The 24,048-nt window shown below is 62.7% G+C and overlaps 1 protein-coding gene across 3 annotated transcripts; it reads left to right on the plus strand.

The window, feature by feature from the left end:
* The first annotated feature begins 5,267 nt into the window (after nucleotides 1-5,267).
* On the plus strand, nucleotides 5,268-9,262 carry LOC129519674 (brain-specific serine protease 4-like). 3 transcript variants are annotated; one of them, XM_055340445.1, is made up of 6 exons: nucleotides 5,268-5,395; nucleotides 5,967-5,993; nucleotides 6,249-6,420; nucleotides 6,502-6,779; nucleotides 7,866-8,023; nucleotides 9,047-9,262. In XM_055340445.1, the coding sequence occupies exons 1-6, from the start codon at nucleotides 5,314-5,316 to the stop codon at nucleotides 9,077-9,079; spliced, it is 750 nt and encodes a 249-aa protein (XP_055196420.1). In that variant the 5' UTR covers nucleotides 5,268-5,313; the 3' UTR covers nucleotides 9,080-9,262. The 3 variants fall into 3 exon arrangements, with proteins under 3 accessions (XP_055196420.1, XP_055196419.1, XP_055196418.1); XM_055340444.1 differs by lacking the exon at nucleotides 9,047-9,262 and adding an exon at nucleotides 8,587-9,038; XM_055340443.1 differs by lacking the exon at nucleotides 9,047-9,262 and having other exon boundaries at nucleotides 7,866-8,696.
* The last annotated feature ends 14,786 nt before the right edge of the window (nucleotides 9,263-24,048 follow it).

The raw sequence follows: 24,048 nt of genomic DNA on the forward strand, positions 1-24,048 counted from the left end.
CTGAAGTATGGGGTTCAGGGAGCTTCCAGATTGGTGCTGGGAACACGGCACATCCCAACTCCACGACACGATAGCTCCTGCGTTTGGGTCCTCCCTGACCTTGCCCGTGTGCCCCTTCATCCAGCTCTTCACCTGTACCCTTTATTATAAAATAAATTGATAAACATCAGCGTGCCTTGAGTTCCGTGAGCCATTCTATTCTAACAAATAATTGAACCTGAGGAGGGGGTCCTGGGAACCCCGGACTTGTAGCCAAGTCAGAAGTCTGGGTGACCTGAGAACCCACTCTCTGGGATTGGCACCTGAAGTTGGTGGGGGGGATCCTATGAGGCTGAGCCTTCACCCTGTGGGGTCTGTGCCAAGTACTGTTGGCGTCCACAGAAAATTGGAGAACTGCTCGGTGAGCAAAATCCCATACGTGTGGTGTCAAAAGTATTGTGTACACACAGAAGTGTTTCCTTTGCAGTTGGGTATGGGTGAGGAGACCCGATGAGTCAGGGGTGACTCGCCTTAGGCCTGGAGCACTTGGGTAGATGGAAATGCCATTTTCTGAGATGGGGGGTTGGAGGTGTCAGAGTTCGAGGGGATGTCAAGGTCCCCTAGTTGAAGATGCCCGTCTGGCGTCCAAGTTCTCAGCACCTAGATGGGCTGTGATCGTGGAAGTGGGCGCCTCCCCCGACTCCAGCACGGACGGGTGCCCCAGAACCGTCTGTCCCAGCTGGAGAAACCCCGCTGACTTCACCCAGAAGCCATCCGTGAGCAGCAACCAGCAGTGACCCGGTGCCCTGCAGGGGTGAGGGGGAGGAGGAACGTGGTTGGAGGTGGCTCTCCACCCTGCAGAGGAGGTTGGGGCTGGTTTTCCACGCTCCCCCTCGCAGGCATGACTACGCAGGTCACTGGGGGGCTAGGTCACGTCTCAGGAGGGTGCCCTGAAGGAAGGCGGGGGCCTGCAGCTCCCAGCTCTGAGGGCTCCCCGCGGGCGCTGGACCGGGGCCCTCGTTGTACACCTGCCCGCAGGCAGGCTGCTCCCATGCGACGTTCACTTCCCTGCCATGAGCCCTTGGCTGACTTCTGACCTCAAGACTGAGGTCCTTCCCGCTCTCCTGGCTCTGTGAGTCAGCGGCATGTCACCAAGCCGGCGCTGGGTCCCCAGCGAGTCGGCACGGCCAGCTTGTCCGTTGCCCTCTGCCCTTGTTCCCCACTGGCTCCTCTGGACCCGGCCCTGTCGGGCCTAGGGCTCCCCCCTCCTGGTCGTGGACAAGCGATTTTATGTATTTATTCATGAGAGACCGAGACAGAGGCAGAGACACAGGCAGACAGAGAAGCAGGCTCCCTGCGGGGAGCCCAATGTGAGACTAGATCCCAGGACCCCGGGATCACGACCTGAACCAAGGCAGATGCTCAACTGCTGAGCCCCCCAGGTGCCCCCAAGAGTCACATAATTAATACCTGGACCCTGGAAGTCCCACATTCTAAGAGGCAGCTGGGGTTGCCACTTAGACAACCGGGACCGGGAACCCCAAAACCAGACAAAGGAAGGCCGAGCATTGGGGGTGCTCAGCCCTCATCTCATGCGGGTGTCACAAGGACCGGCAATAAGGTCAGGAAATCTTTGTTCCCCAGAAATTTAGGCGTGGGGGGGGCGGAGCGGGGCTGGAGAGCCGGAAGATGGGGAAGGGGTTGGGGTAGCCCCGGGCACCCCAGCACTGCGCTGCGTGGAAGGGGGCAGCACAGAGCTCTGCGGCCGGTCGGGGGTGGGGGCCCTGAGCGGGACCTGGGACGGGCTGGGGCTGCATGGACTCTAGTCTCCAAACGGCAGGAGGCCCCGGGTGACAGGTGAGTTCCCAGGAGCGTGGCTCCACCAGGGGAGGTCATCCCTGCAGGCGAGAGCCGCGGGCGGTGTCCCCGGGGCCACCCGCCGGGACCATCGCCCCCGCAGGACGTTGCCCACGGATGGGGCGGCCCCGCGTTGCTCAGTCGGTGGGCCGCTCCAGCCCAGGACACGCAGGCGGGGACCAGCCCTCCTCATAGCTGGGTAAACTGAGGCCCGGCCTGGAGGAAGACGCTCTGCCCACCCGCCCCGGAGCGTCGGAGCTTCACAGTCACGAGGGGGCGCGTCTGGTTTTTCTCCCCGTTGTTTCTGTTGCAGTAAAACAAACATGATTTACCATGTTAAGCGCCACTGGTGCACACACTGCGCCCTCGGCTCCCCAGGACGTGCCCCGCGCCCGCCCTTGGGTCCTGCCTCCGGCCCGCCCCCGTGGCTTGGCGACTCCAGCGACTTGGGGCCCTCTTGGGCTGCAACTCCGCGCGGCCGCGGTGTCCTCAGGCTCCCCCGCCCGGTGCCCCCCCTTTGCACGGCCGGCTGCTCCAGGTGGCTTGCTCTGCGGCCGCGCCCTAGGCCACCTGGTCACCTGCGCATGGTGGCGCTTCGTAGTTGGGTGGACGGAGCGGACCGCCCCGCATGTCCCCACCCCGAGTGGCGCGGCGCTGGGAGCCACTGCTCGGCCAGCAGCCCCAGCAGCCCGCACACCTCGCTGCAGTCACGGAGGTCCTGAGACAGCTCCAGGGCCACGCGGCCGCGGGGGTGGCCAGGTGGGCAGCCATCCATCCGTCTGTCTGTGCGGCGCCCAGGCTGCCAGCTGCCGTCACCCCACAATCTGCTGTTGACGGATGCGGAATCTGCGGGGTCCCCGCTCTGGAAGCCGAGGACCAGCGCCACCGTCTTCACTGGCTTTTCAGGACTTCTTGGCACCTGCCAGGTCCTGCCCCTTGCGGCCGCCTGCCGGGCCACCCCATCTTGGGGACAGCGACGTCTCTGCACACATGCCCACCCCTCGGGGCATCCAGGCAGCGACCCTGGGTCACGGCAGTCGGGGCCGCTCCTCGCAGCCTCTAGGCTCTGCCTGGTGGACTTGCCCATTCAGCAGAGCCCGCTGACCCCAGGGCACTGGGCACCCACCTGCATGCCCAGCCTCCGGGCTTCCTACACTGTCCCTCCCCGCGGGGGGCCGCAGCTCGGCCCCCAGGGTCTCTGCCCTCCTCCCAGGCTTCCCCATGCACCCTCCTCCCGTGACGCGTCACCACCATCACCCACCCGCCTCCCAGCCCCTGGGAGACGCGTGCCACCCCAGGATGGGACCTCTGTCCTACCCTCCCCCTGGCCCGGTGCCCGGCGTCCGGCCTGCCACACAGCAGTTGCCCAACAAAAGCTTATCGAGTGAGCTGGGGCGGCCAACCACCTTAGCTGCAGGAAGGGAGTGGGTTGGGGGCGCCTGAGGTGAGCCGCGGAGCCCAGAGGTGCCCCAGGATCCCAAGCGGTGGGGGAAGCACCCGTGGAAGCCAGCCCTCGCCTAGGCCTGGAGGGTGTGCTCCCCGGCCGGGGAATGGCGCCAGTGGGAGGTGTTCGGGGCTCCCGCACCCTCACATTGGCTTGTCTTGGGGTGTGATGGGGGCTCACCCTCAAGGCCTGATGCCAAGGCCTGGTTCTGGCTGCGGCTTAACCCCGCATTGTCCCCTGCCCTTCCGACTGACGCGGGGGCCAGTAAAACGCACCAGCAGTCCTCCCTGTACCGGCATCCCAGCCTCCCAGGCCAACCTCCCTGCCTCCCCGCCTCCCAGCCTTCCAGGCTCCCAGCCTCCCACCCTCCCAGCCTCTCAGGCTCCCAGCCTCCCAGCCTCCCCAGTCTCGGGAAGGTGACTCTGTAGACTCCTGCCGCCTGCCTGCAGACCCTGCAGCCCGGAGCCAGGCCCCCAAACAGGCTGTGTGCAGAGCATGTTGACCACGCTGGGGAGCTGCCTAGTGGGGTGCCCTGAGGGTCTGCCTGGAGGCCCCCAGCCCCATGCCCCCTCTCTCCTGCCCCCCTTGCTCCAGCCTCTGCAGCTCCCCCTCCACTTGCCCTCTGGGCCTCTGTGTCCAGGTCCTGCTTTTCTAGGCCAGAGTCAGGTGCCTCCTTGGGCCCCTGAGGCCCCCAGCCCCCCGACACCTGGGACCTTGAGCGAAAACCATCCACCCCTGGACCCAGATCCCTCAGGGTCTACTGAGTCCCATCCAGTCACCTGCCTCCAGATTGGGGTTCAAATCCAGGCTCTGCCCCTCCCCCCAGCCCCCCCCCCCCCCCCGCCAGCTCCACCCCTCCCCCAGGTCTTTTCCAGCTCCACCCCTTAGCCCTGACCCCCTTTCCTCAGCAGCAGAATGGGAACAGGAGGGAGCCTGAGGCTGGGATGTCCGGATGTGGGCACAAGGGACACTGCAAGTTGCTCTGTTGGTTTCTGGCCCCTTCCCAGCAGGAGGTTTGTTGCTCAAATGAACAAAAGCACAGAGATAAACCATATACCCCCAGTAGGATTGGTAGAGTCCGGTCTGTAGGGTTGGGTCCGGAGAAGAATTAGCCTGCTCTCCTGCAGGGGGGTAGGGGGCGTCATGAGAGCAGGGGTCTGAGTCAGGGAATAACCCGTGGGGACCCCGGGTCACAAGGTTTCATCCCGCGCGCCCACACCACCCACCCCAGCTCCCTGCTGCAGCAGAGCCCCACTGCCCTCTGACCCTCTGGTGGGCAGGGGCAGGGGCGGGGGGGGGGAGATTGGAGGGGTAGGAGGGGGTGGGGGGGCTGGGAGGGGGTGGGGCCCAGCCCCCAGCCCTTCCCAGGCAGCCATGTCAGGGGCCACCTGGGCACCTGGCTGGCCCCGCCTGGGCTTCCCCGCAGTGCAGGTGAGGGGTGAGTTGTTCACCAAGTGACAGGACCCACAGGACAGGTGCCGCTGGGGGCCTGATTCACAGCTTTCTGGGAAGTGGGTTAACGGGATCCCAGAGCCCGGGGCTTGGTCAGGTGTCCAGGCTGAGTCACGGTGGCCCCCGGACAAGGGAGCCGTTACTGAGCCTCTGGGCAGCCCCTGTGCCCCCAAGGCCCTGGGTCTGCACACAGACCCCAGACCCTGGCCTTCAGCTGGGGCAGACCCAGGCCCGGGCCTTCCCCTCCCCCCCCAAACTGGGACCTTTCCAGTTGAGTCCCGGTCCTGCTTCTCCAGAGGATGGAACCTGGGCCCCAGTTTAGCCCTGAGTCCACTGCTCCAGGGCAGAGGTGGGGGTCCTGGCTGGAGCCCTCAGTCCCCTTAGCGGCTCACTTCCTCCCGCAGTCCCACCCCTCCTGTGACCTACAGCCCCGGGTGGCAGGGACTGAGCCACTCACTCACTTGGGGGACTGGTCCAACGGCATTCCACCTCCAGGATAAAACCTGGGGGACCCAGGGAACTCTGCACACTCCCTCTTGGGCAGGCCTGCTCTCCCAGCTGTGCCTGCACCCCCGCTGGCCATGGTGGTTTCCAGAGGCCCCCCAGCCCCAGGTGGGGGCTGTCTCAGGATCGTCACCCCCTTGCTGCTTCTGGCTTCTTCAGGTGAGTCCTGACGACCCGCGGCCTGTCCCCGTCCATACCCAGGGCCTTCCCTTGGCCACCCGCACCTGCCTGCCCCCAGCCCTCAGCCCTGTCCCCTCCGGCCCTGTCCCCTCCGGCCCTGTCCCCTTCCCTTCTGCGCTGGCTCGCTCCTCTCTGCCATGTCCAGTGGCTGCCAGCAGGGGACGACTCTGGGTAGAGGCCTGACCTTGTCCTCGTCCCTCCCAACTCTTGAGTCCGCAGGCTTCCAGGCCTTGGGCGTGGGATTGAGAGGGTCTCCCGGGCCAGGGCCTCAGGTCTGGGGGGAGTGTCCCAGAGGGTCGGGGTGGGCTCCCCGCCCCTGCCCTCCATGCCAGGCACCCAGGAGCCAGTTCCTCCTCCAGCAGGCAGGTGGCACGGAGCGCGGGCACAGGCTGGACAGGAAGCTGGCGGGAGGGGAGGCCACAGCTTCCAGCCTGACGTTTCCATCGCCCAGCCTGGGCTCCAGGAAATGCCCCACCCTGGACCTGGGGACCTGCCCCGGGCCCCAGGGGGCTCCCCTCCACCGCCTGACCCTTCTTTCTCTCGCCCCCAGCCGCCCTCCGTGCTGCGGAGATAGCCGGTGAGTGGGGTCCTGCGCGGTGGGAGGGGGCTCCTGTGTCCTCTGTCGGGGGAGCAGGTCACAAGGGCTCCGAGCAGGCAGCGGCGAGGCCTGCAGGGCAGAGCAGGGACTGGGCGAGGGCCCGGGGCAGGGCAGCAGGGGGCGGAGGGCGCGGGAAGGCAGTGGGGGAGGGCAGAGGCCGGAGGCCGGGAGGACACGGGGCGCCGGCAGGGCCGGAGGGCCCCGGGTGACAGAAATGGGTCCCTCCTCCGCCAGCACCCCCAGCCTGCGGGAAGCCCCAGCAGCTGAACCGGATCGTAGGTGGCGAGGACAGCACCGACGCCCAGTGGCCCTGGGTCGTGAGCATCCAGAAGAACGGCACCCACCACTGTGCGGGCTCCCTGCTCAGCAGCCGCTGGGTGGTCACGGCTGCCCACTGCTTCAAGGGGTATGCTCGGCCTGACCCAGACCCCCCCCCGCCCCCCCCCCCGGCCCAGGTCCTGGCTGACCCCCTTCCTCTTCCTGACAGCAATCTGAACAAACCATCTGAGTACTCTGTGCTGCTGGGGACCTGGCAGCTGGGGAACCCTGGCCCCAGGTCCCAGGAGGTGGGGATCGCCTGGGTGCTGTCCCACCCTGTGTACTCCTGGAGAGAGGGCTCCCGCGCCGACATCGCCCTGGTGCGCCTGGAGCACTCCGTTCGCTTCTCCGAGCGAATCCTGCCCATCTGCCTGCCCGACTCCTCCGTCCACCTCCTTCCCAACACGCGCTGCTGGATTGCGGGCTGGGGGAGCGTCCGCGATGGGGGTACAGCCTCTCCCCTCCCGGGTGCCTGGGGGTGGCTGGGGACGGAGGGTGGCCGACTCCCCGGGACACGGACACGGTGAGCAGCCAAGGGTAGCAGCCAGAGGCCTGGCACAAGGGAAACGGCTGTCTTTGATGATAGAGACAAAAGGAAAATGAGCCGCAGAGCAGAGGCGTGAGGTCACTGAGCCCCGCCGCACAGCCGTAGGCCCTTCCTAGTCGAGAGGGGTCCGTGGTGACGGTCTGGGGAGCCGCGGCCAGACCAACCCGCTGTTCAGTGATGTAGGGAGCACATGTGGGGCCAGGCCGACTCGGAATAGGAAGACAGCCCTGGGACTCCCAAGTGGGAACAGGCACCTGCTGGTGGCGGCGTGCCGTGATTGCAGGCGAAATTTCCAGAAGGAACCGAGTCTCCATAACTGGAAAATACAATTGTCAGACCAAGTCTGGAGGTTTGGAAAACACCGTGTATAGATACATGTCAGATAAAGTAAGAGGCAGGGCAGCAGAGCAGGTAGATAAGGGGCCGCGCTAAGAGGGAAAAGGATAAGAAAAATGGGACTTGAACCAGATTGTCCAAAAGAATGAAGAGAAATGACATCAGGTACCTGGGGGCTCACTGAGTCCGAGGGTGCAGGCAGCCTCCCCATAGTCATCCCGCGGGGCTCCTTCGAGAACTGGAATTGCAGGCTGGGGAGGGTGCACCGACCAGCCCCAGGGGCTGCCACCTGCTGGGTGCGGGGCCTCCTCAGCCCTGGTCACGCCAACGCAGGTGATCAACTGAGCCCTGTTCCAGGCCCGTGTGGGACAAAGTGGTCCCTAAGGCAGGACAAGCCGGGCCCAGTGGTTCGAACCATTTTTTGGGCCTCAGAAATCTCATTAAAGGTTCGGGGTCTTGGGGCGCACGCTCCTGTCTGGATTCAGTAGGTCCGGAGGTGGAATCTTGGAATTTGGGGGGTTTCCACCGGTCTAGGAGAGCCGGACAGAGGTCCCTCCGCCTTTGGGAACTGCCCCTGCGGGGAGTGGATGGTTCCGTGAGGACAATAAGGAGAGGGCATCCCAAGTCCGACCCTCTGCTCCTGCCCCCAGTGCCCCTGGCCCATCCCCAGACCCTGCAGAAGCTGGAGGTCCCCATCATCGACTCGGAAATCTGCAGCCGCCTGTACTGGCGAGGAGCCGGCCAGGAAGCCATCACCGAGGACATGCTGTGCGCTGGCTACCTGGAGGGGCAGCGAGATGCCTGTCTGGTGAGCACCCCACCTTCTTCCCACATTCGTCCCCCTGAGCTCCACCGCTGCCCACCCCCCCAAATCAACTGGGACCTGCAAGCCCCCCTAGATGCCTCCACGTGGCTCGGCCGTCCATCCGTTGGGCCACACACCAAACATCCACTGAGCATCCTGGGTGTACCAGACCCCCTCTCTGGGCCTTCTCTTGAGGGGGCTCCTCGTCCTGGTCCCCAGCACCAGCTCCAGCACTGCGGTGGCGGACAGCAGGCGGGTGTAAGGTTAGCTCCTGGGCTTGGACGCTGTAGGTCCTGCTCACAATTCCTATCTGCTGCCCACGGGCGCTGGGCCAGGGGCTGTGAGCGAGGAGGTCCCCCACGGAGAGCTCCTCGCCAGGGGGTACCCCCAAGGCCTGTCCGGCCCAGGCCCCCAGGGGCCTGCTGGAGTTCCAGCACCTCTTCCTCCAGGAGAGAAATGCACCCGCCCGCCTGCCCCCCAGGGAGCCGCCTGCCACCTGCCCTGTCCGTCTGGGCACTGTCCAGCCCTGGCCCACGTGGGCCCCTGACCTCCCCTCCTCCCCGCAGGGTGACTCCGGGGGCCCCCTCATGTGCCAGGTAGAGGGCACCTGGCTGCTGGCCGGCATCATCAGCTGGGGTGAGGGCTGTGCGGAGCGCGACCGGCCCGGCGTCTACATCAGCCTGGCGGCCCACCGCTCCTGGGTGACGAGGGTCGCACAGGGGGTGCAGCTCCGCGGGCACTCGCAGGGCAGGGGGTCCGCTGGTGGCGCCGCGCCCTAGGGACCTGGGGAGACTGGCGGCCCTTCCGGACGTACGCCCCCTGCCTCCGGGGGGCGCCCGTGTGCCGCCGCGGCCGCCTCTGCTGCGAGGTCCCGGCCCCCATCCCGCCTGCGGGAGCGCCTGTGTGTGTGTGTGTGTGTGTGTATACGTGCTAATGATTTTTACTGTTATTTGTACCCCCGCCCGCATATCTTATTTATTCCTCCAATTTCAATAAATTATTTATTCCCCCTTCCTGTTTCTCCAGGTTAGGGACACTGGGACTCGGGGGCACACTTGAAGTTAAAACGGGGGCGAATGGGTATGAGTTTGTCTGGTGGCCCCGCCGGCGAGGTGTCCTGTGCACCTGCGGTTCAGCATTCCGCCCTGGCCCTGGCACTTCCTTCCTAGCCGCCCCCCCAACCGGGAGGCCACCTAGAGGAGGCGGCAGGTGCAGCGGCCTGGGAGACCCGGCCTTGCCGGGGCGGGGGCGGGGAGGGGGGGCGGGGGGGCGGGGCGGGCTGCAGGGCGGGTCCAGGCCCCAGAACCGGGCTAGCAAGGAGAAACCCGCCCCCACGAGAGCGCGGCGCTCCCTCCCTCCGCCCCCCCCCCCCCAAGCAGGTGTCCTGATTGGGCCTGGGGCAGCCGGGGCCTCTGCTCGGGGATGTGACTCAGGCTCCCTGCTGACTCTGAGTCGTCCTGTCCTGCCAAGGACGGGCGACGCCGCACGTGGGGATGGAGTCACCTGGCCTGCGTCCACAGCAGGTGGGAGCCCTGCCGGCTAACAGCCCCCTCCCCAGGACTGCCCTGCCCTCCCTGCGGACCTGCTCCACACAGCCCCCTATATATCCCAGCCCCCCCACGTCTGGGCCCCTCCTAGCCCCCCATATCTGGGCTCCCTCCCAGCCCCCCCACGTCTGGGCCCCCTCCCAGCCCCGCTCGGGCTCCCTGCACGCGGCGGGCTGGGGCGCAGAGGGCGGCTGTGGTCTCCGCAGGAGTCCGCGGAGCTGCGGGAGGCTCCCGGGAGAGCCTGGCTCTGAAGGAAAGTCCGCGAAGCCGCCGGGCGGTCACGCCAAGCGCCGCTTGCAAATGTCCAGGAGAAATTGTCCGTGAAGTGAGTTTCCGAGAAGGCAGGAGGGACGGGCCCGGGGCCGCCGCGCCCCCCGGTGCCCCACGTCCGGGAGGTCCGCTCGCGAGGCTCGCACGCCCTCGTGTTCCGGCCGCATCAGCCCGCAGGCCCGGGGCGGTTTTACCAAAACACAAACAGCAAACTGGCCTCGGGCTCGCGGGGCACCAGCCCCGGCCCCGCCCCGACCCAGGGCAGGCCCCGCCCCCGGCCCGGGCCCCGACCCCGACCCCGACCCCGACCCCGACCCCGCCCCGGCCCGACCCGACCCGACCCGCCTCCTCCCTCTGCCCTCCAGGCTCAGCCGGGGTTCTGCCCCTGCTTCTAACCTTCACCCCTCCTCCTCCCCCTCCTCTCTTCTGTTTCTCCCCTGCAGTAAACGGAGGATCCCCCTCCCACGTCATCCCCACGGAGGCCCCTGAGGGAGCACTATCCTACAAACGTTGGCCGTCTGCTGCGGGGTCAGAAATCGCCCCACAAGCGGCAGGACACTCGGGGAGGGCAGGGCGGGTTCTCTCAGCCCTGTAGTCAGCCTCCAGCACCCCCCCAGCACCCACCCCCCCCCCCCCGCCCCGCGCACCCTCCTCCAGGGAGCATCTCCTCCAGGAAGCACACATCCCCACACACAGCGCACCCTTCTCCAGGACCCCCCCCCCTGCAGCGCACCCTCCTCCAGGACCCCCCCCCCCCCCCCCCGCAGCGCACCCTCCTCCAGGAGCCCGAAGGCAGCCTGGACCCTGGAGTGGGAAAGCAGCGCCTGCCCCGCCCCAGCGCCTGTGCAATGTCCCTCCCTAATCAGGGGCTGGGGGTGCGGGAGGTGCAAATGCAGGCAGCCTAGCCATGGGACAGAGAAGCCCCTTAGCAGGCAGTTGGAGCTGGGCCCCAGAAATCACCCCAAATCTGGACCACTCCAGGCAGGGGGACCCACAGCTTTGCTCCACCGACACCACCTGCCTCCGAGGGCCAGAGAGCCCTGAGACCCGAGGGCTGTGCCCCCCCGGGGATGTCCTGGGGCCCCCGTGGCAAGGTGCATCCCCCAGCTGCACCCTCCCACCTGGACCGGCCCTTGGCGGAGCTCTCCTGATCTCCCCAAGGTCGGAGTGGGGTGGGGGCCGTCTGGCCACAGTGACAAATGTCATTCTGGCGGGAGCTGCCTCAGCTGCAGGCTGCAAGGCCCACCAGCTCCTCCACCTGCTCCCTCCTCGGACCTTTAACCCTCAAGGAACCTCCCACCCACCCGGGGCCCTGCATCTGCAACCTGGGCGTGAGCCCCCATGCACACACAGCCCAGCCCTCCTGCGGTGGCCTGTGGCTGTGCGAGTGGTGGCCGCCTGCGCTCCCTCGGGTGTCCATGCCCCTGCCTGGCTTCCCCCACCTTAGAGACTGGAAAAGTGAAACTCCCTTCCAGTCTCCAGCCAAGTCCCAGGAGCCTGTGGGGCCGAGTGTTGGCCAAGGAGAGGAAAGCAGTTGTCTGTTGGTGGTTTCTTGGGAAGACTGCTTTTTCCTGAGAAAAGGGACATATTTAGCTGGCATTCTTCCCCTCCTCTCCCTCCTCCCAGTCTTGGATGTAGACATGATGCTTAAACATCAGCAGCCACCTTCTCACCATGAAGTGACAAGTTGCTGGGCCAAATGAGTGAACTCCAGAAGCTGTGGGTGTGAGGACGTGGTGGGCCCACCGCCCCTTCCCTGCCAGCTGCCTCCATCCACGCTTCCGTGGGCTTCTGAGCTGCTGTTGGTTGGATCTTCTTTTACTTGCAGCTAAATCCACTCCTGGTACACTGGTTTCAGCTTTTTTACAGAAAACTTTTTGTTATGAAAACGGTAATAGATTTTGTCAATCACATCACATTTTTTTTACGATTTTTTTAAAGATTTTATTTATTTGAGAGAGATCGAGCCTTATTAACAAGACAGTAACAAGACCCCAAATATATCCTAATGATCCCTCTGAAACATGCATCACTGTCAGAATTTCCCATCCCAGCAAAAGGCAGGGGTCCATCCTTCCAACTGCGCAGTTTGAAAAGCTCCGAGTAGGGACAACAGCAAGTGCATGGAGGCCTCGGGGTGCTGGTGGACACGCGGCCTCCGCTCAAATCGGAGGCTGAACTCGCGGCCATCGCCCCTAAAATGTACCCAAGAGGAAAGAAAACATAGACAAACCGGCACGCACGTGTCCATAGCAGCTTTATTCAGAATCGGCAAACGCCAGAAACCCAAATGCCCGTCGGGAAAACAAACCGTAAGGCACTGATGGGCAGACTCTGGGCAGCAGGGGCGGAGCCGCTGCCCGGAGCAGGCCGTGTAGACAGCACTGTGGAAACCACACGGGGGGCTAGAGTGTGGCGGGAGCTCGTGGCCCGTGTGCGGCCGCGGAGGTGCGGCCACCAGAACTCGTGGGCTTGTCGCGCTGAAAATGGTGAATTTTACCGCGTGTAATCACACGTACCTCTGTCAGCAGGATTTAAAAACAACACAAAAATGGGGACAAATGGAGGGCTCAGCGGTTAAAAGTCTGCCTTCGGCTCAGGTTGTGACCCCGGGGTCCTGGGATTGAGTCCCACATCGGGCTCCCCGCATGGAGTCTGCTTCTCCCTCCTCCTGTGTCTCTGCCTCTCTCTGTGCGTCTCGTGAATAAATAAAACTTAAAGAAAAAAAGCACAAAAATGTGGAGGCCTCCTTGGCTCCTCTCTTCCATTGTCTGCCTTCAAGCTGTGGGCAGATCCTGTCGGTTTTACTCTGTCTCTGAAATATGTCCAGATGTGCTGGCTCCTCATTTCACTCAGAGGAAATGATGTCATCCCTCTGTCCACCCCCCCCACCCTCCGTGAGCTGCAGCCACGGGGCTCCCAGCTGTGCTCCCAGCTGTGGTCGGGAACACCACAGGCATGGTCCTGCCTCATGGCCTTGGCACCTGTGCTCTCCTCCTGCCCCCACTTCCTACAGATCTATGCTCAGATGCCACCCTGTCCCCATCCTGTTTACGGGAGGAATGCTCTGTCCCTCGATTCTTGCTTCTTTCTTTGTTCTCGCTCTCTTTATTTTTACCCAGGACGGTGTATTATTGTTTAGCAGACCGTGGTGCAGGGCGATTCGGTAACCCCCAAATCCTCCCTGTGTCCCACCTTCCGCTCCCTGGGTGACCACCGATCTGCCTTCTGTCCTTCCAAGAATTTTAGGTAAACAGAATGACCCCGGCTCCTTCTGCCCAGCGGGACACTTGCGGGAGCCGCGTGGCTGCAGCGTGGCTTCTTTGCCCCTGGTGTCCCCCCCTGCACCCCACCAGAGGACGCAGCGCCTTCACCCATATTCCCGTGTCGATGGGCATTTGGGTTGCTTCTGGGTTGGGCTAGTACCGATAAAGCTGCTCTGAACAGTTGTGGGCTTTCATGTGGACACGTTTTCATTTCTGTTGAGCCAACAGCCAGAGGTGGAATGGCCGGGTCATACACGGCGTGTATGTTTAAATCATTTTTTGTTTTAAGATTTTATTCATTTATTTGAGAGAGCGAGAGTGAGAGAGCACCAGCAGGGACGGCAGAGGCAGAGGGAGGAGCCTGACGCGGGGCTCTATCCCAGGACCCCAGGACCTGAGCCAAAGGCAGAGGCTCAACGGCTGAGCCACACAGGCGCCCCCGTTTGTGTTCAACTTGTAAAGAAACCACCAACTCCTTTCCAAAGTGATGTGTCATCTGACGTGCCCACCAAGCAGCTGCTGAGGGTGGGGGTCCCAGGGTCTCCATCGCCTCCCCGACACCTGCTCTCGCCTGTCCCGGGGGGGGGGGGCTGCCTTGGTGTCTTGGGAGCTCTCACTTTGCAGTGATCTGATGACCCGCGGCACGGAGCACCTGCTCCCGGGCACACGTGCCTCGTCCCTCTTGCGATTTGCCTCTTCAGTCTTCTGCCCAATTAGACCATTTGGGCCTGGGTATCGAGGGGTAGGTTCCATGATTCTGGCTGTGGGTCTTTTGCCAGAGCAATTACGTATTGTAGATTCTCTTTTTATTTTTATAAAACACGTAGGTATGCGTTTTATGTGTCTTCCCCCATCCTATGTTTTATTCATTTGTACTGTGGTTTACAGAAATAGCGGCTAATGGTCTTTTCAAGGTTCCCAGGGCACGTCCCAGCGTGGGGGGGTGGGGTTCTCCAGTTAGCACGGGGTGCCCCCGCGATCGGGCTTGGCTGTGCCAGCGCTGGCCCCACGGGTGAGGGGCTCACCCCCGTGGGCTCCTCGGGCGGCTGGAGGGCTCCAGACGTCAGGGACACAGGTCGGCGGCTTGGGGGGGTTCGAGCATGAGCACAGGCCACCTGCCCTCTGCCCCCTGGTGTCCGCAGCCAGTGGGACTGCCCACAGGGCCTGAGTGGGCCGTAGGCCACCGCGTGGGACCACAGGGCCGGGACCAGGAGGTCCTTTACCCCAGTGGCTCGAGGAGCGTTTCCGATGCACCTGCTCACTAGCGCTCACTGCGGCCCGCTTGCTTGGGCCGGTGTCAGGGACCACGGGGCCACTGTGATTGCTGCTGAAACCACAGGCCCCAGAAGGTGTCCCCTCAGCCAGGTCCCCCCGCCCCGGACTTGAACACCTGACCCATGCGCCCTTCCAGCCTCTCCGGGAAACACGATCTGCGGCGGTGGGTGGGGGACAGCCTGGCCAGCGCCAAGGAGCTCGTGTGCCCCACAAGCCTGGCCATCCGCCGAGGAAGCTGTGGTCACCCACCTAGGACCCCGTCCGCACCCCGAGGGAAAGCAGCCTGGGGCCACCCTCTCTTTACTTTCATGTTAGCTCCTTGCTCAGCCCCCTTCTTGTAAAAAAATATATATATATATCTCCGTTTTGCAAACTCGGAGCTCCCACTGCCAGACCCTGCATCGCCCCGGATGCCAACCCAATCTTCAAATTTACTCCATGGGGTCTCGTTTCTTAGTACGACCAGTGTCTTCAGAAGTGTCCCAAGAGCTGGCTGGTTCCCCCAGCAGTGCCTCCCAGACCGAGGGCCTGGCCCCCCACGTGCCTGGTTCCAGTCTCGGCCCTGCACCCCGCGGCCCTGGGCCCTGCAGTCTGTCCCTCCTGGCCGCGTGCTCTCGCTCATCACGTCCCTGTGCTCTCGGCTCAATCCTCCAGCTCCATTTGTTCCATTCCTTGTTAGTGAGGACCCTTCTAGAAAGCTGCCAGTAGAGGACGGGAAAGATTGCAAGGAAACCAAGCCCCTCACTTCCTGGGCCTTTGCTTCAGGATTGATATGGCAGGTTCCCAGCGGAAGCCCAATGCCCCAGGGCCGGGGTCCCATCTCCCCGGTGGCCCCCCAGCCGCCCAGGGCCTCCCACCCTGTGTCCGCCACGGCCGCATGCTCGTGTGCACGTGTGTCTGTCCACATGTGCTCCCGGAGCCCAAAGCCTGGGGCAGAGGCAGTGAGACTCAGCTCCTGCCCCCAGGCCCCCCAGCCCCCTCCCGCCCCCGGGCTCTCACCTCTCTGAGGCCGGAGAGAGGGAAGGAGCCGGAACCAGAGGCAAACCCAGGGAAGGCCTCCCCCAAGTCCGCGACTACAGCACAGACCTAGGCCCTGGTGTCTCCTCTCCCTCTGGCCCGTCAGAGGTGGGGGGCAGATTTTGAAGACTGACCTTTCTGATTATAACATCCCACCTCTGACCCCACTGACTGCAGCCGACAAAGGAGGTTCTCTTGTACCTGGTTGGGGGTTGGGTGTGGGTCCTGGTGCCTGGTGGGGGGAGATGTGAGGGTTCTGGAGCCTGGTGGGGGGGTCCTGGTGCCTGGGGAGGGGAGGTGTGGGGGGACCTGGTGCCTGGTGAGGGGGGAGTTGTGGGGGTTCTGGTGCCTGGGGAGGGGAGGTGTGGGGGTCCTGGTGCCTGGTGAGGGGGGAGGTGTGGGGGTCCTGGTGCCTGGGGAGGAGAGGTGTGTAGGAGTGGGTCCTGGCCCAGGTGATGGGGGTGGGTGTCTTGGTGCCTGGGGGGTGGGGGAGAGGTGTGTGCCCTAGGCCCGAGGAGGTAGGGTGGGAGGACAGGCATGGACGGGCACTCCCTGTGTCCCGAGCCCCTAGTCGCCTGCCCATCCGAATGTCTCTTGAGCCCCCCCACCCCCACGCTGTGACCGATGAGTCCACGCACCTGGTGGGCCTCCAGCAGGCCCTGGGACTGGTGACACCTCCCAGAGACCAATCAGGGCCAGGAGCCACACCGTTCAGTGTTGTATAAGATGGAACAGTTCGCGGCCAACACACACGTCTGTCTGGAGTTGAGCCAGCACACGGATAAGGAAGGAGTTAGAATTTTCTCAGTTGTTCCTGAAGGCTGACTGACTTCTGCCCAAAGGCCAGAACGATAGCTTAGCCAACGATGAAAAGCAGGATAAACCAACAGTCCCTCCTTCAGCCAGGGTCCTGGGCTCAGGCCTGGCACGCACCTTGTCTCGGATGGTGCCGTGAGTCACTGAGAGGGAATCCACAGCGATAAGCAGCTGCGCCGCAGCCTGGGACACACCCCAGAGCCCCAAACCGTGGAGGGCTGAAGCCCCGGGCACCGGGCCGCGGAGACATCCAGGAACATGAGCAAGGATCGCCCGCCCCGCAGGTGTGTGCCAGGACTGAGGGCAGTAGCACTTATGCAAGCACCTGGCATCAGGCCCGGCCCCAGGCAGGTGCATGATGGACGCTAAGTGTTCCTCGGTGCATCCATCCATCCCGTGGTTCCGGGAAAAAGATCCAAACCCCAGGACACGCCCTGATACATGTACCCACGCCACGGGAGCCGTGACCACAAGCAGCGCTTGGGGACCAATGCCCGTCACCACAGAGTTCCTCATGTCCGTGGACACCTGTGTGCCCTGCCCCTGCCCAGACCCTGGCCCCTCAGCTCACACACGAGCCTCTGCAGACACTGGGGCACCTGCTTGTCTCTCCTGCCCTATTTCAAGTCGTCCCTGGCAACCTTTCCCTCTGTTCACCTCTTGTCCTCAGAGAGCTGCTCTCCTCCCTAAAGCCAGCCTCTATAGCTGGCTGTCCTATTTATCAAACTTGACCCTTTTATAGGCCTAAATGCATTAATTTTTTTTTAATTTTGTAGTGATCTCTATGCCCAACACAGGGCTCAAAGCCCTGACCCCGAGATCAAGCATCACACACTCCTCCAGGTGCTCCTGCCCAGGTGCATTTTAAAACACCAGAAGTAGATACACGGGAATAGCAGCAATGAGCACCTCTGGGTAATGGGACTTCTTTTTTTTTTAATTTATTTATTTATTCATTCAGAGAGAGGCAGAGACACAGGCAGAGGGAGAAGCAGGCTCCACGCAGGACGCCCGACGTGGGACTCGATCCCAGGTCTCCAGGACCACACCCCGGGCTGCAGGCAGCGCTAAACCACTGCACCACCAGGGCTGCCCGTAACGGGACTTCTTTCCAGTTGAGCACATTCCCGAATTCCTGCAGCGCACACGTATGACTTTTGTAGCAGGAAAAAGGACCCTGTAGATGGCATCTCATGGGATCGTCGATGGCCGTCTCCATTCCACCTCCACACCGGCTGCCAGAACTCCTTTTCCTATTTTTTCCCAGTTTGGGAACATCTGAAATGTCTTCAGTCTGTTCATCGAAGGATCTTTGCATCACAGCAGCAGGGACACTTGGAAGCCCTGGTGAGAAAGTTAAGGCCTCAGAGAATCTCCTGCGCAGGACAGGCTGGCTCTCGCCTGCGAGGCCGCGGGTGAGCCCAGGCCGGAGCCTCTTCTGATGAGCTGTCGCCGAGTCGCTAGATCCCCCAAGATCACAGCCAGGAGGAAAAGGGGTTCAATAGAAAAGAGCAAACTCTGGGCAGAGGTTTGGCTGGAGCCATTGGGAGGAAGGTGTGGGTGGGCACCGGGCACGCAGGGAGGGGCTCCGCGGGGGGGGGGGAGCAGGGACCCAGGACGCCCAGTGCGCCTGGGGCTGCAGGACCCGAGCGCTGGCAGCGGGAGTGCGGAGTGGCCTCGGGCCCTCAGACGGCCTCTTCTTACAGGCCCGCACCCATGCTCACCGGGAGCCCGCGACTGCCTGGCTGGGCGCTCAGAAGCATTTACGTCACAAAGACTCATGCACACATGTTCCAGAAGCTCTCTTCGAAATAGCCCAGACAAACCTCTCAATGATCGTGGGCTGGTGCACGGATGGATAGCCCCTGCTCGGGACAGGAGGGCCCTGCCGGCATGAGGCGCAGGTCAGCAGAGATGAGCCTGCGAGCCGGGCGTAGGCGGAGGAAGCGACACAGACGAGCCCATGCTGCATGATTTCATTTATTTGAAATCTTAGGAAATCTAGTGACAAAAGGACCAGCGATTCTCCAGAGCTGAGTTTGGGAGGAGACGGGGTGTCATAGACCCAGCCCCGGCGGGGGTGACACTGTCTACATTTTGCGCGCCATGGGGAGGTGCACGAGTGCATGCATCTGTCAAAATTTTAAACTTCACTGTGAACATAGGTGCGTTTTATCGTGTGGATGTTGAACCTCCATAAGGCCAAGCGGGAAGACGAAACAGGAAAACTCAAAGAAGATGCAGCTAAACATCATGCTGTACAGGGCCCGTGACCCGACTAGAGAGTGACTGTGTAATGGCTGTGGGGTCCGGGGCTTCCGGGGGGCAGTGAAAATCTTCTGGAGCTAGAGGATGGTGACCCGCACAGCACCGTGCACGCACTGGAGGTCACTGCCCCGCACAGTTTGAACTGGCTGAAATGGCAAATTCTATCTTCTGTGTATTTTACCACAATAAAAATATCCGCCAGCCTCGTACGGCCTGTGGACTGATGTGGGAGACATCACAGACACCTCCTTTGCTGGAGAGCCCCAGAGAGGTGGGAACCAGGGTCAGGGGGTGGGAGCACAGAGAAGATGACGCTCCAGGCCCAAAGGCACGCCGGTGGGGTGCTCAGACCTCCAGCTCTGAGGGTTGGTAGCTCCGGGGAAACAGACCCCACTCTGGATCCCCTCCAGATTCACGTGGGGTGAAAGGGAGAGGTGCACCCCTTGGGAAGCGAGAAGCAACTAGCCCGAGGGTCTCAACCTTGGCCTGCTACAGTTTGGGGCCAGAGAGCTATCTTGCGTGTGCACATGGGGTCCGTGCGGTGCATTGTAGGGTATCCACCAACGTCTCGGCCTCTGTCCCTTCAAGGTCTGTAACATTCACCCAGTTGTGACAGCCCAAAATGTCTCCTGACCCGGCCAAAGGTCCCGAGGAAGCACCACCAGCCCCAGCTGGAACCACAGCTCTAAACCAAGGGAGTTAGTCCTAGTCTTGGGAAAATGGGAGACCCTCTCAATGAAACTGAGCTGCCCCTCATGCCTGCGGAGACTCCCCCCAGGGTCAGGGGCCAGCTCTGCGCCCTCCCTGCCTGGCTTGCATAAAGCTCCTTACCAAATCACCCTTCCGCGACAGAGAAACCCCTGGGGTCAGCTGTTCTCTTGGACGGGTCTCTGCAGCCTCTGAATGGATGCGAAGCCCTGGAAACCGGGAGCGAGCCCCTGGCGGAGGCCTCTGGCCGGTAGGGACCAGCTGCCCATGTGGGTTTCTGCCTTCTTCATCTATGAGCATGGGTTCCGGGCTCTGCTCAGGCCTGGCCGCATGTTGGCCCCCGGGGGTCCCTGCTCCGCCACAGGTACGGCCCAACCCGTTGACTTCTCCTCCTGGGGTCCCAGCCGGCTCACCCCGAAAATGGGGCAGACATCGCTTACTCAGTAGGACCAGACAAGATGGGCCCCAGCCCTCTGCTCGGTGACTGGCACATGGTAACGATGAAGGACGCTGGGGCCCCTGGACCCGCCCGCCCTTCCTCCCTCCCTCCCTCCAGGAAGCTGCCTCGAGGACCTGAAAGGGCAGCCAAACCCACAAAGGGGATTCCAGCCTGGGGCTCAGTCTGTGGAACCACAGGCCCTTTGTCTGCCTCCTCTGTGTGCCCTTTCCTCGCTGAGGGCTTAGCTGGCAGCTCTGGAGGCCCGGCCTCCGCCGCCTGCCCTGGCACCCCAGCAGCCCATCACCCCTGCAGCCTCCGGGGCTGGCCGCCCCTTCCCCTCTGCTCCCAGTGCATCCCATGGGGTGAATGGGTGGCGGCCCTGGGCAGGCCTGTAGGATGGAGCTAGCTGTGCCCTGGGTGCTGGCTGGGAGCCAGTGGGGACACCAGAGCCAGGGAAAGGAGAGAAGCTGAGGGGCGAGGGTGACGAGGAGCCCCGGGGGCACCCGGGACCGGTGGCAGGTGTCCCTCCTCTGGCATCTCTGTGGGGGCGGAGGCGGGGGCAGTGGGTCCTGCCCAGGACTCCTCTCTGGGAATGAGTTTGGCCTTGGCCCCTCACTCCTTCGGTGACCTGGGGCAAGGCACTAAACGCAACCGAAGCTGATTCTTGGTTGGAAGATGTGATCTCCTGAGGCCTGGGCAGCAGGGTTTGTGGGGGTCCTTGGGCGCTGCAGCGGGGGCGGGATGCTTCTTGGAACCTAGGAAGAGCTTCGGCAAGCCCACCGAGAGGCGGAAACCCGGTGGCCCGGCGCTACCCCCTGCGCCTGGCGGGTGCTTCCGTGTCCTGTTGAAGGGCCCTTCGCAGGATGCGTCTACTTTCCTCCTCCCCGCCTGTCCGGGCTGCTGCTGCTCGGAGCGAACACGAGAGCGCCCACTTTGGACTTTGGGCCATCAGTCCCCTCTGGTGGTTGACGTTGCAGCGGGTGACTGTCCCCGCCTACCCCGCCTACCTGCCCGGCTCCCCCCGCCCCCCGCTGTGCGTGGGCACGGCCTGGGCTGCAGGGCTCCAGTGGGGCTGTGGGCTGGGGCACACGCAGAGCAGCTGCGCTCTTCGGGACGCCCGCGGGAGAGCCCCGAGTTCCTGCAAGAGTCCAGGCCAGCCGGAGGTCTGTGGGCTGCAGGCTGCCTGGGTCGGTGGGCGGGCGGGCGAGGGGCGCAGACCACCTCCTGGGGGCTGGCGGGACCCTGCAAGGCATTGGGGTGCTGGGCGGACGGGGAAGAGGAGGCCCGCCCTCAGGGCCCAGTGCACGATGAAGACGCAGGGCCCCTCTCTCGCCCTCCACGGCCCGGGACGCTGGACGGAGAAGGGAATGACATCGGTGCGGCCGGCGCTGCTGAGAGCCTGACGCCCAGGAAAGCCAGGACACATGTGGCAGGAAGGGAGCGTCTGAAGGTCCCTGGTCGGCACCTTCCCTGGCGGCAGACACCCGCTCAGGCGAGTGCACGCTGCAGATGCCTCCCGCATCTGCTCTCATGTTACCTGCAGTTCTGTCCCAGAAAGGCCGCTGTGCCCGATGTCCCAATCCTGACCGCTCCTGCAGCACCCAACGTGCTTCATGTTAGGGTTGCCAAATCCAGCAAATATAAAGATGGTACGCCCAGTTAAATCTGAATTTCAGATAAACAAGGAAAAAAATGTTTAGCCTAAGTGCGTCCCATACTGTGTTTGGGATATACTTATACTTGGGAGGGGGAAAATATTTAGGACATAGTTATACTTATAAAAATGCAATGTTGAGGGATCCCTGGGTGGCGCAACAGTTTGGCGCCTGCCTTTGGCCCAGGGCGTGATCCTGGAGACCCGGGATCGAGTCCCACGTCGGGCTCCCGGTGCATGGAGCCTGCTTCTCCGCCTGTGTCTCTGCCTCTCTCTCTCTCTGTGTGACTATCGTAAATAAATTTAAAAAAAAATTTAAAAAAATGCAATGTTGATATTTACTTCAGTAAAAAACATTTTTATCTGAAATCCTGAAATTTATCTGGCAACCATCCTTGAGAGATAGATGTCTTGCTATGAAAGAGCAGGAGCGAGCTGGGGTTCGGGGTGGCCTAGAGCTCAGCTGGAAGACCATCAGGGCCACCTCTCTGTTTCTATTCTGTTGTCCTTTATCCATCATCTTCCTCTCCCACTCGAGAGAGGGCTGAGCGCCTCACTGCACATGGCTGCCCCCAGCTCCTGGTCACACATGACGACACTGGGCACGTGCTCCCCTGACAGTGGCCTGTGGCTCTCACTGTGGCTGCCACGGCCACAGCTCAGGTGCGCTGGGTGGGGAGGTGGGGTCCACAGGGGGGAGCAGTAAGCGGGGCAGACACTGCAGGAGACACTGGCCCAGGAGGAAGATGTGGTGGGAAAGCTGTCCCCACTCCCAATTAGAGTCTTGCTCGCCAGGCCAGCAAGAGGTCACTGCCTGGAGTATTGTAGACCTCTGTCCTGGCCGCGGGCCCTGGGCCCACCTGGACCCATTAGGACACACGGGAGCAGAGGCGGCCCTGGGTCTCTGAGGGGGCAGGAGCCTTCCTGAGCTCAGGTATGAGGACAGGTGAGCAGGTGTTCCGATGGGGAGGAGCCCCAGCAGTAGGGGGTTGGTCCACATAGGGAAGAACTGGTCACTTGCGAGGGACGACGCGGGCTGACAATGAAGCTCAGAAGCTGGGTGGACGGCAGGAAGGACTTCCGAGGGCCATTGCAGCTGGGAGTGCTGAGGCCAGACAGGACAGGCGTCGAGGACAGGACAGGCGTCGAGGAGAGATGGTCTGGAAAGCCAGTCTCCTTCCTGGCATCCAGCAGAGGTTTGGGGCTCTCCGTATCCTGCAGGACAAGGCGTTAGTGCCATGGACAGGCAAGTGTGTCACTGCGGGGGCCACCAGTCACCTCCCCCACGGGCACCTCCACTGGAGCACCCCCAGGGCACCCGCCTCACCCCAGGGCGCAGGAGCCACACACCCTACTGCTGAGCGCCCCGCAGGCTCTCCCGCCTCTCGGAACTGGATTCAAGAGGGGGCAGTCCTTGTAGGAGTTGTGACCCCAGGGGCCCACCCCAGTGACCCGTGTGGGGAAGGCCACTCCATGAGGCCACCTGCTGGGTTCTGATGGGGGCCTGGGTCCCCTGGCCCAGAGATCAGGTGACCTCAGGCCAGAGTGCATAGTCCTTGTCACTAAGGGAAGCAGGCCTGTGTGCCCCCAAGCTCCCTCGCCCCCCTTCTGGGCCCCTGCAGTGCACTCTGCAGGCCTTGCACCATGGTGGCTATGAGGGAGCAGGGGTGGTGGGTCCAAAGGGCCTGTTCGTGGGCCCCCCAGGCAGGCACCATGAGGGACAGGTTCACGGGGAGGGGGGGGAACCACACAGGGTTTCCTGACAGCTGCTGGCAGATCCAGATTGTCTGCGCCACAGCTGCTGCGCTGAGCTGGCCCCCTGGCATGCCCCTCCTGCTCCCCCTCCTCCCGCTCCCCCTCCTCCTCCCCCTCCAGCTCCCACCCTGTCCTCGTCCTTCCTTCTGATCCTGGTCACAAGGCCGTGACTCCAACGCAGATCAGTGCTTGCCCTCTTCAAGCCCACATGTTTTCATTTCTGACTGTCCTGGTTGCCGTACAGGGCACATGGGGACGTAGGGTCCCACCCCACCCCCCCAAGCTGCCAGCCCCAAGAACCGCCCCTGTGAGAGTGGTCAGGAGTCTCTCTCACATTGAAAACAGATTTTCCTGGGGATCCCTGGGTGGCTCAGTGGTTTCGCGTCTGCCTTTGGCCCAGGGCGTGATCCTGGAGTCCCGGGATCGAGTCACGGGATCAAGTCCCACGTCAGGCTCCCAGCATGGGCCTGCTTATCCCTCCTCCTGTGTCTCTGCCTCTCTCTCTCTCTCTCTATGTCTATCATGAATAAATAAATCTTTAAAAAAAAAAAGAAAACAGATTTTCCTTTTAGCCACCTGCAGGGCAAGGAATTAATCACCCAACGGAAGTGGCCCTGGGGTACCACGGCCCTACTGCAGTGGGGGGGGGGAGCCCCCAGCCACCACGCAGGAGGAAAACCGTGTCCTGCAAAGTCAGCACAGACGCATCTGTCACAATGTGCCCCTCCGTGTGTTCTCCAAATACCTTTTACCACCCGCAGATCAAGTGGCAAGTCTAAAAACACCCATGGTGTGCAAGCTGTGAGGAGTGTGAATTTCAGGATGAACTTTGACAAAGGTAAGTGACACGCCAAGATCACGAATGCTGCGGAGGAGCCGGCTGAGGTCACACTCACACTTGAAGAAAACCCGAAATTTCCAGTAGGAAACAATGAAAATAAACAGGAGTTTTGTTTTCTTCTCCCCAGCCTAGGTCGAGGATTGTCGGAAACTGGCCCTGGGACCCCGGGGGA

This window comes from Nyctereutes procyonoides, unplaced genomic scaffold (genome assembly GCF_905146905.1).
Source record: "Nyctereutes procyonoides isolate TBG_1078 unplaced genomic scaffold, NYPRO_anot_genome, whole genome shotgun sequence".
In the NCBI taxonomy this organism is placed as follows: domain Eukaryota; kingdom Metazoa; phylum Chordata; class Mammalia; order Carnivora; family Canidae; genus Nyctereutes; species Nyctereutes procyonoides.

Bases quoted from the DNA above. Each gene is read 5' to 3' on its own strand.
- LOC129519674 (XM_055340443.1), top strand. From the start codon at position 5,314: ATGGTGGTTTCCAGAGGCCCCCCAGCCCCAGGTGGGGGCTGTCTCAGG. The intron at 5,994-6,248 runs GTGAGTGGGGTC...CTCCTCCGCCAG, and splicing joins CCGTGCTGCGGAGATAGCCG to CACCCCCAGCCTGCGGGAAG. The intron at 6,780-7,865 runs GTACAGCCTCTC...TCCTGCCCCCAG, and splicing joins GGGGAGCGTCCGCGATGGGG to TGCCCCTGGCCCATCCCCAG.